We start from the raw sequence: 20,408 nt of genomic DNA on the forward strand, positions 1-20,408 counted from the left end.
TTCATAATACCAATTTAATTCTTAAAGTTCTTCTAAGTAACCGCTCTTAACAAACAACTTACAAGGTTAAGTATCACAAGAAGATTCAACGTTAAGTCTACCTTTATTCAAAACTGACTTCAATTTAGAGTTCTAGTAAAGGCCAGCAAGATTTAATGTCTGAAAACTTTTGTAAGAAACTGAGTTTTTTAAAAGACAAGAAAAAAATAAAGTTCATGCTTCTCAGCTGGCAATGTGATTCACTTTAATTCTTCTATTTTATTTATTTTACACAAATAGCTAGTGATAGAAAATTGCTGCCCTTGTTTGCCCAAGAGATTCGTTGCTTCATCAGATCTCCTGGTTCACACAACGTAAAAGGTCAAAATATGTCTCAGCTGTCTCGTCTGGCTTCCTACTCCATTTATACTCATTTTTATTATACCGAAAATAAAACTAAAAAAAAAAAACGAAAAAAAAACCCCACATTTTTTCCCCTTACACCATGAGAGAGAGGAGGTACAAGGCTTGTCACCTAATCTCTACCAACTTCAATATTTATTTTAATTCAAACAATCATCTGTAAGCACAAGTCTTGTTATTCTTTCTGCATGCTGACCCTAAAGATGTATTTCATACCTTTCTTTCATCAAGAATTGTAGGGCACTGAATTAGGTTATCAGGAATGCTGGAAACAGATCATCCATTCTGACTTAAAAAAGGCTCTTCAAGTCACAAACGCAGCATTCCACCCCATTTCTGAGTTCTATTATTCTCATTTCCCTTTCACCTTACTGTTATCTGCTGCAGGGCACATTTGTCCCACACATTTTTTCTTGAACTTCACCAAGCATGACTCCCTGCCATGAGGCAATAACTGTAAAAACTTCTAGATTCTGTATTTCCTGAAAATTTTGCATTCTTATAAGGATGGCTGCAATACTGATTCTGTAACATTTTCGTCTCCTGTTTTTTCTCCTGTAAACACAAATACAAAAGGAAATGTTCATTTTGATACACTTTGAATTTCTCTGGATGAACTAGCACTCAGTACCTCTGAGCTGCCTTACCCTCCACCACCTCATTTGGACAAGCATAGAACTACTCAAAAATAATTGCTAACAAAATTGCCAAGCTTCAGAGGGCATTTATCTATTTAAAAGCTGAGCCATCATACAGTTTTCTTGCATCTGGTCCATAATCCATGCTTAATAACTGTAAGGCTGAAGAAAGAAAAATAAAATGGTCCTTAGCAGCCATGAGATTTCAATAATGACTTGCTCCTGGATCTCACTAGAGTTATAAGACACAAATGTTTTGCTCCTCAGCTTTGTCTGACAGTTTTAAGTAGTTTTTAATCAATCGAAAAGAAATTTATTTTACTTTCCTCTGCTCTTCATCCCCTCTGGCAGCTTACTGTTGGCACTACTACCACCGAAGTGTATCATTACTGCTCAAGAAGTTCTATGATTATTTAAAGTCACCTTCTCCCAGCATACTTATAAATAATTTTCTCAACACTTACCTGAACTTCTTGGTCATTAAAGAAAAGTAGCTTGGCAAAATTTTTCTGCCTGAACTGTCCATATACTACAAAAGCTCATGTAGTGCATATTGTACAGAAATTTTATTGGTACTATGAAATCTTCATTGAACCTTTTAGGAAAGCACTCTTATCTACACTCTCACACTCTCAGCCTATCACCAGAAATACAACACCAACAGAACAAGCCATTGCCAATTCTCATTGCTGGTCCCGCAGCTCTTCCCTCATCTGAAGATGGCAAAAGTGGTGAAATACAACATTAGGACTCATGAAATCCCTTTTTGATATTTCTGTTTTTGCAGTACATTCAGCACTATTTTTTGTACTTCTCAGCCCAGACCTATGTTCTGCTTTGTGGAATCCCTCATATTAGTTTGCCCGAATGTGCAGGTTTTGGTTGGGACAGAGTTAATTTTCTTCACAGTAGCTGGTGTGGGGCTGTCTTTTGGATTTTTGCTGGAAACAGTGTTGGTAAATCGGGAATGTTTTCATTATTGCTGAGCAGTGCTTGCACAGAGCCAAGGCCTTTTCTGCTTCTCACACCATCCCACCAGTGAGCAGGCTGGGTGGGGATGCACAAAAAACTGCTGTTCCCAACTGGCCCAAGGGATATTCCATACCATATGGCATCATGCTCTGTATATAATGCTGAGTGAAGAAGGAGGAAGAGGAGGGATATTCGATGTGATGGCATTTGTCTTCCCAAGTAATGGCTATGTGTGATGGCTCTCTGCTTTCCTGGGGATGGCTGAACACCTGCCTGCCCAGGGAAAGTGGTCAATGAATTCCCTGTTTTGCTTTGTTTGCATGCGTGCCTTTTGCTTTACCTAATTAACTGTCTTTATCTCAGCAAGTTTTCTCATTTTTACTCTTCCAATTTTCTCCCCCATTCCATTGCAGGGAGTAAGTAGCTATGTTGGGCTTAGTTGTTGGTCAGGGATAAACCCCAACATCAAAACATAATGTTTTATCTCTCTAACATTAAACCCAATTTTTATTCAAGTAATTTAAGACGTGAGGTTCTGTGGTAAAGTTGTTAAATACTTACTTTGCTGCAGGTACTAGAAATTACTTTTCAGAAGAAAACAGGAACATCAGTCTCTTAAAAGAAGCAATAACTGTTTACACTTCCCTTTCACAAAAAGGTTTTCTGTATGTTGTGTTGGTTTTTTTTAAACACGGTTAAGGAAATAAAGACTATATTTCAGCTGAACTGCGTTGAGATTCACCAGTCAAGAAAATAAAACCTTCCCAAATGCTGCCTGCCTACAAGTAATGAAGATGTGAAATAAAAAAATTCTCATTATTATTTCAAAAATGTGTAAAAAGTTGAGATTTCATTGCAAAGTGTGTTTCTTACCATGCCTTTTCCATCTATGCCCTCGGATAGACATGCTAGTTACAGCATTTCTTGATATTCTGGATGAAGTAGGTGTAATTTCAACCTGAATGCATCTTGTACCTTCTTTATTAGATTTCATGGCACCCTGAGGCAGTGAAGCTTTTATTGCATTAGCAACCTAGAACAGAAGAGATGTAGTTAAGTTTTGAACACAAAGATCCAAATTTTAGAAGAATTCTGTCAGGGATTCTTACTACTTTAAGAAGAATACTGCATGCAATTCCAATTTAAGGTCAAAATGCACACTAGCTTTCTTGCACAGATTATAAAGAATGCTGGCTGCAATCAGCTCTCAGAACTAACACTTGCCACTTTTAAAAAAGAAAGTTGCCAATTTAAAAGATGTGGCTATTGCTTCAGAGTTCTTCTGTGCTATTATTTAAGTTCTGAAGACTTAGAAGCATTCTACTGAAAACAGTCTGTTCATGAAACATGACATAGTAACATTGAAAATACCTTACAGGTGGAGCTGCTCGCACAAGCACAGACACACAGATTTATCAGTTCCTGTTATGATGTTGCATCATGGATGTTCACAGGAAGAATTTCGTAGACTAAAAATTCTACTCAACAAAGTGTTGAAATACAATACTTACCAGCAGAGGTTCTGGATATAGTTCAAGCTGTGCTCTATACAAAATGTCATCCATAGCTTTACGAGCCAGATCCCATTCTCCATTATAACTGCAAAGGTAAACATATATGTAATAAGATGAACCTTCTTCGTCACATAACCTTCACAGATCTAGTGTTCCTTGAGAGCTCAATTTAAAGGATTTGAACTACTTGCGTTCTTTAGCATGAACTACTTATAGAACTTTGAAGTAGCATCTATGGAGGCAAAGCTTTATTTTCATTGGTCATGCCAAGCAGTTTAAAAATTTTATTATTAGCTATTGATCAGCTAGTCATGAAATATTCTGAAACTTAAATGGGATTTTCTAATATTCCTGCAGCTTTTGACTATCCCTGTATTACTAGTCTCTAATTATTTCAGTTAGCAAGAAAGCTTCACACATTGACATGACTATCAAAGGGTAGATGACATCAGCATTTCACAGAAAAAACCCCTCTTTTCCTCAACTCGACTGATGTCAGAACTAAACATGCAAAACTGTGGATAGTCAACAACGGTTGGAAAAGGTTTTTTAAAATATTTTATTCACACCAGCAGTTACACCTATCAAGTGCTGTTCTAGCCATCCTTCCCCAGTGTGACACAGGTAACTTCCACCAGCTAGCTGGAGAACTGACTCTTCCCAAGGACCTTACTGCTAGACACAGCATCTGTCCACTAGAAAATGAAACACGCCCAACACAGCATGCCTAAACAAGTATAGAAATTAGGCTGACATTTCTCTACTTTGTACGCATATTAGAAAAACCAACTTACAAGGCATAATAGATCCCTGTTAACATTTGCACCATGAATTCAGATGAAACTGGAATTCTACTGTTGACTCCCTTGTACTTTCTCACTTGTTGGCGAGGATATCCACAGACACAAATTCTAAAAAAATCATGCATTTGTCATTAGCAAATAATGTAGAACCATCTTTGTAGTTTATATAGTTTCAATACTTCTCCAGTATTGATTAGTTTTTAAAAGCCCTGAGTTACTTTCTCTGAAAAGGCTAGAATGACATCAGCTTCACAGTAAGGTACGTTCTTATGAAACGAAACTTAGTAACTGCCCAGATGCAAAAAATCTGGATTTACAATTAGAGATCAGCACAAAGTATTTTGTGCTGTAATTTTCACATTTACAGTTTATGTTTGTAAATAGGAAGAAATAGATAATTTTGATTCTTTAGAAAAGTCATAAAAATTCAATTAGACTTACTAGAAGAAAGCACATTCACTGCAGGTCTTCAAAAAAAGCCCCTAAATTCAACATCACTCAAACCAATTAAAGGAGTTATTTTATATAGCCAAATAGCAGAATACTGATTCTACCACATCCAAACAGGACACTGAAAGATATTCTGAGCTTCTGAAACATATTCCCTTGAATCTCTAAAATGCTGTCAAGGTGAGATTTTCAGTAAGCAGAGAAACGTGGATGACAATCCTAAACATCCACTGGTCAGATTATGTGACCAATACATCTGTTCTAGAACAAGCAGCAGTCACAAGCATTGAGGCCATGTTACTGAGAACACAGCTGCATTGGGCAGGGCACGTCTCAAGGATGCAGGACCACTGCCTCCTTAAGATCTTGCTCTGTGGTGAACTTGCCACCGGCTGCCGCAAGAGAGGAGCCCCGAAGAAAAGATACAAGGACTCCCTGAAACAACATCTCAGCCTTGGCCATATTGATCACCATAACTGGTCTACTCTGGCCTCCAATCAGGAGGTCTGGAGACACATGATCTGTAATGCTGCTGTTTCTTTTGAGAAAGCACGCAGGATCACTCTCGAGGAGAAAAGACAACACAGAAAGAATCGTGTCTTGCAGATTGTACAACCTAAGGAGTCTTTCTGCCGTGCCTTTTGCAATTGGATATGTTCTATCTCGTATTGGTCTCGTTAGCCACCAGCGTGCTTGCAACAAATGTGGACAGAGCCTTCCTAAATCTTCGTTCGCGAAGCCCAGCCATGATGATGATCCAAACATTAGACATTTTGAAGTAGGAAGGCTTGCTTGCATTTACTGGTAGCTTGCTTTTGGAGGCTTTCAAAAAATTATTTATTCCAAATACAATCAAAACCTAATCAAGCAGAATAAGCAACAGTTTCCTTTGCACAATCCTTAGCTTCTAAATATTTTCTACCTTACATTTTAGAGCAGTTTATCTATCAAAGATCTTGTAAAAACTCTTGTAAATATTGCCAAGTGCTCCAAAGTCTCTGGCTTCCTCTGAAGAGAAGAAAATCTTACAGACATCCATTGTCATGTTTTGGTTGTGTGAGGAACCAAGGAACTACAACTAGAAAAAAGGTGCTGTAGTTGACTTCTAGGTCTCTTTGGTTTCCCAGAGAAGGAGACCATTCTAATTTTTCCCTTAACCTCAAGTCCTTTCAAAAATCCAGACACAGACATATTTACTATCAGTTCTTTCCCTTTGAAAAGATAAATTGATCAAAAAAGAGACACTGTAACTAAAGTTGAGGTGGGCTTTTTTGTTTCAGGGTTTTGGTTTTGTTGTTTTTGGGGTTTTTTTTGGCCCTGTTATTTTGTTTTTTATAAACCAACAGCTGATTTTGGAAATACACAAATTATCTGTAAAAATGGATTTATTTCTAGTTTCAATATTCACTATAATTCCAAGAAAGTTTCAACTTGAAGAGCATTCAAATATATTTAGTAAACTTGCAATGCAAAATTTACCTCACTTTGGTTTTCTTTGGTTAACACAACTACAACTACTGTTATTAAGAACAAATAGTTCATTTTATTTGAACTCTCCACTAAGGGGAGAAGCTTAATCTGCATATAAACCAGGTCATTGTTTCCCCACTTTGAGATCCCAAAACAAAGTTATATAGGAGATACTTTGAAAGCAAATAATGTATCTGCAAATACTTATGAAAAGAAATCAAGTTTAAAAGCAGCCTTTGGGAACACAAAGCTTGTTTTCATAAAAAAAGAAAGCCAAACTGATTGCACTTCAAGTTGAAAATGCCATTTTAAGTGTAAGCAGCCTACAGAAATTACCTTGAACAAATTTGACACAATGACTGAAGAGACACTGCAGGCATGTAGCTTAAGGCAGCATTGTAACAGAGTAGAAGGAAAGTCAGCACTTCAAACCTGGGATTTATAAGAAACATCAGTGTTACAATACCAATTTTAATTTTTAAGAGGAAACAAGTTTACATGAAAATTTCCAAGACTTAGTTAAACATATTTGGTATTTTGTTTCAATAAAATTGACAACTGAGTAAGTTTTTCCTCTTCATGTAGCAATATGCCCTGCTAGTCTTTCTGCATCTACATTTACACGTGTTTAAAAACAACGAAACAAACCACACCACAAAACACAGCTTAACAACTATCCACCTTCAGTCTACAATTATACTAAAAATTAGAAGAAGTTAAGATCCATTATTGATTCTCAAGCAAAATCCTATTATACAATTTCACCTGTTCTGCGCTGTAAGCATCTCCCTTTGAGGATGAGGTCCACTGTACACAACCCTGGACAAACCATGCTGAGACAAAGCTCCTTCAGTGAGAGCTATGGAGCCAATGCTGGAAGGCTAAAGGAAAAAGGGTCACTTAAAACATGTCCACCCCAAATCTTGTTATAATGCAAGTAAAAATAGACAACGATCAGCATAGCCATATTTGTATATAAATTTTCAACAGGCTTAAGGTTATTTGACTGCTTAGTTGTCTTAGATTTGAGAAGTCATTTTATACCAGATAAGGCATATGGTTTCAGAATAGAGAAAAAAATACAGTTGGTGCACAGATACTATGCAGTTATGACTATTCAGCCTTGAAGAAGCCTCAGAGACAGCTAGCAGTACTCGGAAGTCTGAGAAACATGTTCCTATGTCACCATGCAACATGCTAAAACTAATTTTCACTTTTATTCTCAGCAAAGGGTCTTGAAGCATTCTACCTTCCCAATCAATAACAACTTCACTTTGTGTATGTTACTTACTTCATGATAGACTGAAGGTTTGGACAAAGACGGAATTGTGAAACTCAGCACTTTGCTATGTCCCTCTTTGTCAACTATCTCCTGAAAAAGACAGAAGATACCAATGGTTACACTGTACTGTAGAAACCAGACACCCAAAAATGTTAAATATTATTATAGGGAAAGACAGGGATACTATAAGAATTTGAGCTACAAGCTAGAAATTATCTATTTGCTTTCTATCACAGTGCATTTGGTTTGTTTCTGAAAACTATTCAAATGATTTAGCAAAGGGCCCATGCATTTTGCATACATAATCCACCTTAAAAACAGTAACAGGAAATCTCAGTATGTTTAATCAGCATTATCTTTTTTTTAATTATACACTATTTGCTAATTGTAAACGTTAATGCTCAGTAATTCTGTTCTGAAAACTATTTAACCATCAAGTAATGACTGTACAAGTAATTTGTTTTTGGAAATATTACAGCTCTGGAATGAATGATTGCAGCCTCATATGGTTTGACAACAGCAGACAGCATAGCATTTGCAAAAGCCAAGTCTGCTAACTCTCTCTGTAAGTACGGAATTAAAAGAAGCATGGATGCAAAGCCTTGGAGAAGCTACTTTCTTGAAAGATGCCACCAAAGCACTATGCTGGCAGACTTCTCACTCCTGTAAGTTAACAGAAAGCAAAGGGTAAGGCAAAACAAGATGTGGTTATGTACCACAGAAGAGCACTGAAGTATTTCAAGTAAAAAACTTTGGAAGATCCAAAGCAGGCTTGATCAATAACCAACACCACACACCAGATTTTATTTCTTCTTCTCTAAATTTCAGCAGTAGATTCCACATATCCAGAAGTATTGATTAGAGAGAAGCTTCAGTGTCTCCTATCACCCATATGCCTTGGAAGGCTGAAGGACTGACTTCACATAGTAATAAGTAAAACTTATGTCTTAAAAGTAGAATATGAAGCAGTAAATGAAGAATGAAAAGTATCAAAAAGGCATACAGAGCTGTTCCTTCTGAAAAGCTACACAGCTCCTCCACTCTCCACTTATACTTTAGTTTTCAATATTGCTTCTGCATCAATGTGGAAAACATTTTCCTCAATGTACAGGAGAAGGGTAAAGAAGCTGGCCATATCCAAACTTTTAAAATCCAAAAATAACACTATTTGTATTCTTCATTCTAATCAGATTTGTAATTAAGTTTTAGGAGTATATTTCAAGATCTGAAGCATATTAAAAAACCCTGATACCTACGGCCAGGTGCACCAACTATGTGCACTACTATTGTTATGTGTCTAAGCTGAAGGTAGAAAAAAACCAGTTCATGATCTCAAGGTTCAGCCACAGTAATTCCATACCCCTTACAATGTAATGAATTTAAAATTATTCTGAGCAATACTTAATTTTTCATTTTCCTTCAGTAAGAAATTGCAGGATTCCTGCTGAACATGTTAATTCCCTCAAGTTTCCAAAAGCCACTATATATATAATTTACATAAGAATTATTATTTGTATTAGGCTACATATTTCCTCTTGTTTTTGAAAACAAAGTAGCCGGTTAAAGAGAAAAAAAGTATCTAAGCAGGTCATGTACTACCTTTTCAGTCTTGTATACTGAAGAACAACACCATCTTGATTGTTTAAATTACAAATTTTATATGAGTAACGTGGCATTATTTTGGCATAAGCATTCATTCTGTCTTAAAGCAGGAGAGGAAAAAAGTTTCCCAAAGCCACCTTGATCTACAGCTTCCTACAGAAGCTTGTGGTAAAATTCTTACAACTTCAAGCAGCTGGAGATGGAGAGCTAAGTTACTAATTGAGCAAGAAACTGTTCATAGCTAAGAGAAGATGTTACTGGACTAACTGGTTTTAAGATTAACTGTAAATGTAATCTCTTCTAGGAGAAAAACAAGTGATTATAGCCATATCCATCAACCATTTTAGATGACTTCATAATGGAAATATAGGAGGGAACTGACTTAAGGCATAAGACACATCAAATGCTTTCCAGGAGTGTTCTTGTCAGATACAACTAAGCATGCAGAAAGCACATGAAGCCCATACTCTGCACCTAAAGAGGAGTAGAATATAAGGGCTCAGGTCTTTTTAATTGGATTCCTGGGTGAAAAAAAGGTTTTCACTTGCTTGGTAAAGACACTTGTGATTATTTCTAGAAGGATAGCAGCCAACTTCTCCAGATTTTCAGAATGGGAAGAAACGACCAAGTTCATCACTCTTTTCACTTCCCAAAAAGCCTTCCTAGAACATCCAGAACATACAAACTACACTGACGAGAATGCCAGTGGACATAATTACATTGAGTTTTTTATAATAACCATAAAAATACTAAAATGTGGGGCTCTTATAGGTTCCTTATTAATTCTGTTCTTCAAAGCATTAATTTAGCAACAAACAGGATGCTTTCATATAAAATATTTTAAAAATGTCAAAGTTATTTCAAAATGGAGACCTTTAATTTCTAAAAGCTAGGTAATCTGTTCAGCAGTCAAGTACTAAGAATTTGTTGAAAGTTAGGGTTTTTTGTGGTTTTAGTCAAGATAGTCAAAATACTGCAGAAAATATGGGCAACCACTTCAAAAGTAGTGACTCAAAAAGCTCTCAAGCAGAATGTGAGTTTAATAACAACACAAAGAAATTAGTAACAAAAAAATTAAGAACCACAGAAAGAACAGAAAAAACACTGACCAAAGAATAAAAGCTCATGTTGCAGATTTCTGACACGGACACCCATTTGAAGTGTCAACCTCAATCACTTCATTTCAATTCTGAAACAAAACTGTTAATTATTCCCCAGTAAAACATTCCACAGTATCCCCGGAAGGACACTAATATTTTAGGCCTGAATTACATACAAATACTAACCAAGTTATAAACTCCCAGGAGAAGAGCCTCTATGCACCCACTGCTCTGCAAATCTCTGCTGGCTGAGACAGCAAGATAGCACCACATCAATTCTGGCAGAAACTGCAGTGTAAACCGTAGCAATTGTTCCTCACCACTGCGATAGAACTCAAACAGCTGATGGCAAACCGGCTCCAGAAGCTGAAATAGAAGTTCCAATTGTGAATGAATAAAACACTAAAGAATCAGCGATTTTATCTGGATTAATCCTTTAGATAAAACTGTAAACTGATAAAAATTCCATTTTACTTATTAGAGAATGACTGATACAATAACTGTCCAACTCACATTACACAATTTCCATCCTTATAGCATACTTTTGGATGATAAAAGTAGAGCCCCCCATCCCACATGAAGAAAGAATTCCGATGGCCACTTTCGTTCATTTTTTGCTCACTTCCTCTGGCCTCAAAGGCATAAATAGAGGATACTTGTTATCACATACCTCATACCATGCTCTCAATATCTTTAATATACAGGAAAACTACCTGAACTAAAGGTCTTGCTATTCCGGAACTCCAAGAGCATACACACAAATTGCTGGAAGCTTTTTCCCACCTAGTGAGAAAAGCTGTGTAACACTTAAATTCCAAATATTACAATAACTAAGTAATTTTCCCACTCTCACAAAAATATTCTAGAAACTTCCATGTATTTATACATTTGAGACAGAAGTGGGAAGCCTCAAGAGTAATTTTAGAATCAAATTTGTTAAGCTGGATGTAATATACTGAACTGGAAGTAATATATTGAGCTAGATCAAGTTAAAAAAAGACTTAAAAACAATTAAGCAATCGGCTTGCATTGTATGTCTTGATTTAATACACATTCTTGTGCTACCACCTACCTCTGCTATAGGATGAAGCATTGTGTTAACCATCATGCGTCAATGTATGGAAATTAAGAAATTTCCTAATCCAAGTAGAAAATACTGTTGAAAACAGTAATCACTTTCAAAGGCAGATGAACTACTAAATTCAGTTCTTCTGCTGTTTGTCCAGGTCACACCTTCAGTTTTATTGGAACAAGTTTTCAGAAAAGTAAGAAACCCAATTCTATATTCTGCCCTATATTGCAGCAAAGGAGGCAAAACCACCAGATCATGCTAGAAAAAAATCTGCTTGCTTTCCTAAGCTTTTCCTCCTGAACAGAAAGTTGAGTCAACATTTCTTACCTCACAAAGTTACTTCTGAAACTGAAAGATCTTAGCAGGTTTTGATTCTTTTTTAAGAAGTAATTTGGGACAATCTCATCCATTCAAAAAAAAGAGGAACTTTTAGCTTCTGACAGATATAGCTTCACTTTGGAAAAATCATATGTGAAAAATCTGTAAGTAATCTAAAATCTACAGGCAAAAAAGCCATGCCAAGCTGAACTAGTCATCAGTTTTAAGAGTATAGCAAAGATCTTTCTAGAAAACTTTACCAGCAGAACTACTGTCCATCTTTGGCTTACATATTTCCCATAATTTGCATGCTTCCCATAATGAAGTATCAGTTCTGAACAATGTGCTTGAAATTTAAAAGGCACATAAATAGCTATGACAGGTATCCATGTTTACATCGTTATCTCTGTTGAGACAGCTTTGTATCAGCACATTTAAATGCCTAATCAGTACAAAACCAGATTTGCTTCCTCAAAATGCCACCACATGCTAAAACCTAATATCAAAATGCACTAATGATTGTTGCCATTTCAAGATATCATTTTACACCAAGTACTTCTAAAAAATATCTAGACTGAAAAATATTTTAGTGTTGGAACAAAATGTCCAAGCAATTTCATCCCTCTTCCTTTTAAGCTGCATCCAAATGTGTCACACATTCCAAAAACTACTTCCTAGTGCAAATGTCTGCATGGTTCCTATATAAAAGGACAGCAACAGTGAAAAAACAAACCTCACATATTTATTTATTACTGTTGGAGTCTTGAGTCAATTAGAAGTCCTTTAAATCTTCACATCTACTGAAGACTCTTCTTTTATTGAATTACATTTTTCACCTAGCAGTGGCCCAGGAGCCTCAAAAGTAAATAACAAAGTCTTTACTAACAAAGCTACTATGAAGTGGATATTTATCTCAAAAATGGATTATTAATTTTTGGAAAAGCAAATCAAAATAACCCGTATGAAAAGCAAACATTGAACAGTTACAGATGCAAATACATGTGATTACTTTTCAACTGCTTAAAAAAAAAAAAATACATCCATTCCCCAAAACAAGATAATTCACAATTTTACAGTACTGACAATTATATTAGAAGTACATATATTCAAAGGTGTACAAACAGGGTTGTTTGTCCATTTTTAATCTCAGCAGTATCTGTAGTGTTCATGCATTAATCCTCCCCTCTTGCATTACATTCGTGAGGTAAGAAAGGACAGCACATACCCCACACTGTATAGCAAGATGCCATTACACAATGCAGCTAACAGATCTTAAATAACAGTTGAAAAATATTACTTGTCTTTTTAACTGCTAGTTTGTAATTATTTTCACTATGTGGAAAGCTCCAAGTAACCCTTTCCACAAAGGGACAGCTACTTGGAGAACGGTCCAAATGAAGACTTTAAAACTTTTTACCAAGGCAGCACAACACAGTGTCAGCACTGGTTTTTCATTTTAATTCAAAGTCTCACTAACAAGGAAATCCTCAATACCTTGCCCCTGGAATTATCCCAACAACCTTTTCAAGCAGAATTTGCAGTAGCACCCTGTTACTAAAGTCCCTGAGAAACCTAGCAATAGCCAGAAGTAGTAAGAAATCAAAGAATATATAAAAATATTAATTTGGCTATCAACAGGGAGACTCAACAGACTAATTTACATGTTGATATGCATTCTGAAGACCAGACAGGCTTGACTCAGTAGTTGGAATAACTCAGAATGCCTTTCTGAGCAGCAAAGAAAGGCATTCTTTGCTGGACAACTTGAGAGTTTCACTATGAGCATTCTCTCTAAAAATGTATATACTGAAAGTGTTTTATCCTCTCACCTTTATTGCTGGTATAATCTCAAACTTTGAAAAGGTGCCTTATTGCTAGGCCTTTTCAGAAGAGGAAATAAGGACTTGTTGCAATCTTAAAATAATACACACATGGTTTGCTGGACCATAGAAGTGAGTCAATACAGTTAATAACACACAGCTAATCCCAGCTCAGTATGTTCTGAATTCACCCACCACTTTAAAACAAGGGCAGTCATGGGATATGGAACCTATCCTGGTACAAGTACTGGACAAATCTGACCCCCTCCCCCCAATTTTTTTCCTATTTTCCATTATTTCAGCAAGGGTACATCCAATTTATAAATCCATGTATTTATACTGTATGTATTTCAAACAACAACAAAAGGATCACAAACCTATCTTTGTTCTCTTGGGCTGTAATAGACAAGCTTCTGACATCTATAGATTCACATTCAATTACAGAAAGAATTCTGTCAGACTCAAACACCTCTTCAATTCCTTAATATATTTCTCAATTCTATATCCAAGTCCTGAAGCCCATGAGTGGGATCTACAAATTCAGCTATGATCAGGAGGTTACAAAACTTATGATTCTCTTTTACCATGATAGTATGTCATTGCTAAGAACAAACATTTTGAAGGAAACTCTTCGTGTAGTTCTGTAGTTCATGTAGTTAGAACACAATTAACTAGCATGCAAGGTCTTATTTTTATTCTGCTAGTGTTGTGCCAGACATTTTGGGTGAGAAACCCAGTATACTTACTTCACTCTGTGGATCCTGAATTACTTTATAAAGAGATGAAATCAAAGCAGTCTTGTCTTTCAAACTGGTAGCATAGCTGGATATGGATGCTTCTGGCAGCGTCTGAAATAAAAATATTATAAGCAATTTTTATCACTAAAATATAACAGCTATTTCCACAACAATTTTTCATTGCAAGTTACTATTTATCAGAGTTTAACTATAAACTAAAACTTGTTTTTTAAAGAAATCCTTACTATGGAAATCACTGCCAGAAGATACACTGCATTCTATCATTTTGCAGTTTTATACAGAATGTAATGACAGCGGATGGCAAAACAGATTAAAAAACCAAGAGTTTCAGAAGTGCAACCTTCACTGAAATTTCACTTGAAATGTCAGTACCATGAAACTTAACAGTTTTCAGATCCATACTTCAAGTTCTCAAGACTGACTGTACACAGGCAGTGAACATTATTACCAGATACAGTTTACTCTGCAAGAACGCAAATTCCAGTTAATGCAAACAGCTCTTCTCTAACATTAAATGCATTTTCTGCCAGTACTTAAGAAGGTAAAAATCTAATATTTTTAACAGCCCTTCAGAAGCTGTATATTTAAACTTAACATAGCTCTTACAGTACTTACCTGCAGTCCTTCAAAGGAGATTATACTCCACTATACAGATAGGAAAACACATTCCCAGTGTACCTAAGCAGACCAGCAGCAAAACCTATAGTCAAGTCTAGTACTCAGACCAACAAAACCATTCACCTATGATACACATTTTCACTGCTCTGTATCAGGAAGTATGTCATCCTCCAGGAGGCAAGGAAATAAAAAAAAAATCTTTTCAAGCAGACATTTGTATTTATCACACGATCTCAGCAAAACCCAAGGTTACTATTTTTTGTTTTCTACAGGAATCAAGCAGTCCTGCATACTGCTCCAGCAGCAATGCAAACACTACTGACAAAATATATGAGAACGTATTACCTTAAACTCTGATAACCACTCCTCCACAACCCCAGTATCCACAGCTAACATCTTCCAACATCCGTTTCCAAACCTTCAGCCTGAAAAAGCAAGCAAACAGAGTTTGTGGAAACTACAGTCACTGCATTAAGCAGATAATGAAAACTAAGTCCCTGTGAATGTTTAAAGAATCTTTTCATGCTTTTACTTGTTAACATTTCACATGCTGACATTACTTTGAACTTTTATTCTACCTCACTTATGCAAGCTGCTGGAAGCATTAAACACAGGAGTCTTCACATACAGCAGTTTAATAAATTCCAAGTATGAGTTGTGTGGGAAGCTCAATAAGTCAAAGATTTGCAGAAATGGCATTTTAAAAACAGGAAATATTATCTTCTCAATTTCAATTTATTTTTCAGCTTACAAAACTCAAGAGAAAACTGTATGGACTCACTGAAGAGAAACAACTGTTTAGGTTTTTCCTAGTCAACTCCTACTCCCAACTTGGAATAGGTCACTGAAATAAAGGCGGATGGAAAACCTTTCAATCCTCCCCCACTGTGGCAACTGCAAGACAATGAGCCTAAGAGAGACTTCCCTGCCCAGCATTCTGTCCAATCTCAGACAGAGTAAAATTATCAGTACTAGGACTTGAAGACAAGAGATGCAGAGTGGTTTCTGAAATTAATTTCTGATTTCTCTTCGATTTTGAGAAGCCACTTAAAAACAACTGTCCCTGGAAGCAGTTTATTCTTAAACAAAAGAGCAACATATCATTAAGATACAAAACTACTAGAAGTTTAAAAAAATGTGCTGCTAGTTTACCCAAATTGTGACTATGGATTTCAAACAGTGACAAAGTTAAATACCCATCTAAGGAAAAAAGTAGCACTGTCTTGGTGAAATGTTCAGTCATGGAAGATCCTCTCAAGTTTTGCTTCAGCAATTTAAAATTAGTTTTCAAGTACTGATATCAAAAGTATGGGTTGTCAACGAATGATAAACAAGGAAATGATGGGAGGGAATAACCCTCTTGTATAACAAAAATACAAATATTTTGTTCTGAGATCCAGACTGTAGTGGAATATATAGAGAAAATTTTAAGAAACCTGAAGGCAGAAGAACTAAATATGATAATAGTGAGAGCTCTCTATAACCCTTCAAAGCAAGGTGGAGGGGGAGAGGGGGAAACAAACTTAAATAAGGCTTTACCTAAAGAGAAAGTGACCAAAAGCAGGGTTGTGAGGAAATGATTGTTGAGACATGCATGTCAAAAGGAATAAAATTAAACAGGCTGTCCAGCAACTTCTTCAATCATTTTAATACACAATAATAGTGTACGCAAGCAGAGACTTCTGTGCCTGCCTTTCCTCACTTGTGCTAAACATCATAATTACAAACATGGAAAAACTGGCCAGTGACGTCAGAGTCAGGGAAGACACGGTTGCAATGACAATGACATAGCAGAACACGGGAACCCAAGAAGGATCAAAGCAAGGAGGAGGACCAAGAATGTTCTAGAATGGTTCATGGGGTTTTGCAAAAATATCATCAGCAACAAGAAGACTAAGGCACCATGACTAAATTAGGCAGAGGACCAGCTGACAGGACACACAGAAAAGGCCAAGGTAGTCACTACCACCTTTGCTTCTGTTGTTACCAGCAAGAGCAGCCCCCAGGAACCCTGGATCTCAGAGCACAGAAAACTGCCTCAACTGCCAGGATCAAAGGGCTGTCACCAGTGCACAAAGCCCAGTTGGACACCTGGCCTTACTGGTGAACTCCAGGGGTCAATACCCAGGGAAGAACGATTTAACATCTTTGTTAATGAAGATGAATGATGGAACAGAGCTCACCCTAAGCATGTTCAACCAGGAGGAGAGGCTGACAGCCCAGGGGGATGTGCTGCTGTTCACAGGGACACCAATGGACAGGAGGTGTGAGCCAACACATGTATCTCAGGAAGTTTAAAGGCAGTAGTACCAAGCCCTACTCCTAGGAAAAAAATCCAAGCACCAGCACACACAGGGTCCATGAACAAGGGGAACATGAGCCAGCCACACCCATCCTTGCAGCACAGACTGACAACGGCCTCCAGATCACCATCAGGTCAAGGGAAGTGATCCTTCCCTGTGATGGGCGCTGGTAAGGTACATTTGGAGTCCTGGGCTCCCCAACACAACAGATACATGCCCATACTGGAAATAGTTTGGGAGAAGGCCATATAACTGATGGACAAACTGCAGCATTTCTCACATAAGGAGAGGTCAAGAGAGCTGAGACTGTTAAGCCTGGAGAAGAGAAGGTTCATGAGGATTTTATGAAATGTAGATAATTACCTGAGGGAAAGGAGTAAAGAAGACAGAGTCAAGATCTTCTCACTGCTGTCCTGTGACAGGACAAGAGGCAATGGGCACAAAATGAAATACACTGAAAAAGGCTTTAAATGTAATTTCATGTAATGGTTATTGAACAACGTAACAGGTCACTCAAAGCGGCTGAAGAGTCTCCAGCCTTGGAGACATTGAAAACCCAGGTGGATAAAATCCTGAGAAACCAACTGTTTCAATTTTCACTACTTTGAGCCAGGGAGGTTGAACTTCATTATTATCTCCAAAGATCCATTCAAACCTCATCCATTCTGTCATCCTGCATCAACAAAGGACTGTCATGAAGAATATTCATCTAGCTAAATTCCAAGGCTTTCTGATCAGCACAGATAGTCTCTGAAGATATAACAATGACAATAGAGATGAGTGGCCTCTCAATATTCTGCATAGACTGTGTCAAACCCTGCTATGAAATGAGACTTCTAAGGATAATACTGTGTGCTAACAAACACAAAGGCTAGTCCTACTACAATTATTGAAGTAACCACCTTAGTTTCTATAGAATCCCACAATCTACTAGCCCTATTTTCAGTCCTGTGAAGGCGGACAAAGGCTTTTGCAGCATCTCATGCTTCAGTACAGCTAACAATAGTAACCATTCCCTACCAAGCCCCATTAATAACACAAATACCTGCCCTAGTATTAACTGTTCAAAGCAAGAAAACCATGATTTTTAAGAGTCCAGACGAGTCTTGGATACTCCAAGTCCATAGTTGATACCACATTTATCCAAGAGATGCACTTTTTCCACCTATTGCTACTGATCCATCAAGCACTATTTTAAGATTAAATGTTCCCAGAGAAATCTTTAAATAGTTGAGATAAAAGAAACAGGACAAAGGTTTTGCTGATCAGGTCTTTGATTTTTAAAGTAGCAGAGGCATTCCATTGAGAGTTAAGGCAGTTGAAATGCACAGAAGGTAGACTGTCCTTATTTTACCTTCATGCATTAAAAAAATGCATATATACCCATTTAACCTCAAGCACATGTGCACCCACAGCAACACACTTATTTGAGTGTCACAAATAAGAGCTCCAACTTTACACTTATTTTCTTTGAAGACAAAGACTGATCTCTCCCAGAAGGAAAAAAGCCTCAATTACAACATCAGCTGTGTGGGATCTATTAAAACAGGCAGACAACCTACCGCTTTACTGAGGATTGCCACATTTTGTCCTAGTTAAATAACAGATCAAGTTGGACTGTAACAATGTGTAGACAGAGCTGGAAAACCCAAGACTGTTTTAAAACAAGTATCAACAAATTTCAGTTAATACAGTTTTTTTCTGGAGCCCACAGAAAGTTTAAAAAAGTAACTCTAAAATGAAATTTCTAACACAAAGTGGGCCAAAATAAGGCTTAATTTATAGCATCTGTTAATCTTTTACAGAAAAAAAATCCCCAAAGGATTAAGAAAAGCATGCCTTAATTACAGCTTTGTTTCAGTGGATATAACTGCAAGATATAGGCCACTGTAAGCATTAGATGTCCCAGTCACTATAGAATTAAAGTAAAAAAGGGGATAAAGTAAATACCTGCTACTTTGGAGGTAAAAAAAAAAAAGTAAAATTATATTAGGAATGTATTTTATAAGTACCAAAACTGTAAGGAAAATTCAAATAACACAGCAAGCACTACACAGCATTTCTCCAAAGAAAGTCTTGTTTTAAGGTACATTGGCATGTAATTCCCTTCAAATGAATTTTTTTCCTTTATCTCCGCCTGCTAAGTCCCTGCAAAGACTTCAAATGAGTGGAGTTCGAGAATTTCTTTAAAAACAACTTGCTTTTGTCACCACAAATCAAACAATACTTTGATTAAAACTGATGAGCAGCTTCAAGTGTCCCTATGCTTCTCATTCCAAAAGATTGAGGCAGTCATTTGTATGTCCTGATGAAGATTGTTATGAGAAAGAGGAAGAAGAATCAACTATTAAAATGATATCACACTTGTGATGCAGCTCAGTAAGTCAGGTGGTTCACCTCTGTTGAATTTTTATTAGACACATATATTTTTAGTTTATATCATACATGAAGTAAAGTCACTTTAAGTGACACACTTTCATTGCAGGTCTTAACTTCACATTTGCCACATGATGAAAGCAAGAATAGCTTCTGCAGTCTAGCTAACACATGACTAATTATTTATATGGCTAATATAATCTGTTTGTTTATGCTCTGTGAGTTAAAAGTGCTTTGGAGTACTTTCCACAAGATTCTCAACTTGGATAAGCTGCAAAAGATAGGATTTATCCTAATAAAAATAATTAACAGACTACTGTTCCTAAAACCCCTATTTAAAGTAAGGGTACCTAAAATCATAGAGCCCTTATTAATCTCTAACATTGAAACCCTAGGACATATTCAACTTGAGTTCCAATATTAACCTGAGAAGAATCAGTCTAACTTACTTTCCGCTCAAAGTCTGCAATCTGTTTTGATATAGATTGAGGTAAGACTGTTCTCTGGATCTGTTCCCAAGTACTAAGCAGCCTCTGAGAGCTGCTAATTCATCTTGCTCTATTCTAATACAATGCTAAGTCTTCTTACACGGGAGATATCAGTTTTTGCTTTGTTTCAAGATGAACAGTACAACTTGAATAAGAGACCAAGCAAGTTTATCTGACAAAAACAAGTCTCGTTTAGAAGGCACTTCCTACAAAGTCTTCCAGAAGGTAATTTTCTTTCCCCTATTACGGCAAAAACACACCAGGAACTTACTGAATTTACTGGTTTTAACAGAAGAGAGAAAAAAAGTTGCTATGCATTGAGTTGGCAGAGGGTAAGCCTAGACAAATTAAGACATATTCTCTGGCAAACTTACTAATGCCTCCATCTACTTAAATGGCTTTGGTTTTTCATACCTGTCACT

The 20,408-nt window shown here is 36.7% G+C and overlaps 1 protein-coding gene across 8 annotated transcripts in view; it reads right to left on the reverse strand.

Annotated features, from left to right (window-relative positions):
- Window positions 1–20,408, reverse strand: part of FAM126A (family with sequence similarity 126 member A) — a 45,489-nt gene that overhangs the window by 8,872 nt on the left and 16,209 nt on the right. For 7 of the 8 annotated variants that reach the window (XM_027639352.1, XM_027639358.1, XM_027639354.1 and 4 more), the window contains exons 2-10: window positions 15,165–15,244; window positions 14,190–14,291; window positions 10,420–10,599; window positions 7,541–7,621; window positions 7,015–7,130; window positions 6,586–6,681; window positions 4,321–4,437; window positions 3,524–3,611; window positions 2,886–3,045 (exon numbers count right to left, since the gene is read on the reverse strand). In XM_027639352.1, the coding sequence (XP_027495153.1) occupies window positions 2,886–3,045; window positions 3,524–3,611; window positions 4,321–4,437; window positions 6,586–6,681; window positions 7,015–7,130; window positions 7,541–7,621; window positions 10,420–10,599; window positions 14,190–14,291; window positions 15,165–15,215 (991 nt within the window). In that variant the 5' untranslated portion in view covers window positions 15,216–15,244. Of the gene's footprint in view, window positions 1–2,885; window positions 3,046–3,523; window positions 3,612–4,320; window positions 4,438–6,585; window positions 6,682–7,014; window positions 7,131–7,540; window positions 7,622–10,419; window positions 10,600–14,189; window positions 14,292–15,164; window positions 15,245–17,002; window positions 17,584–20,408 lie in introns of those variants that run through there. The other variant, XM_027639356.1, reaches the window with a different exon arrangement.

The sequence above is a fragment of the Corapipo altera genome, unplaced genomic scaffold (genome assembly GCF_003945725.1).
Source record: "Corapipo altera isolate COAL_440 unplaced genomic scaffold, ASM394572v1 44, whole genome shotgun sequence".
Lineage (NCBI taxonomy): Eukaryota > Metazoa > Chordata > Aves > Passeriformes > Pipridae > Corapipo > Corapipo altera.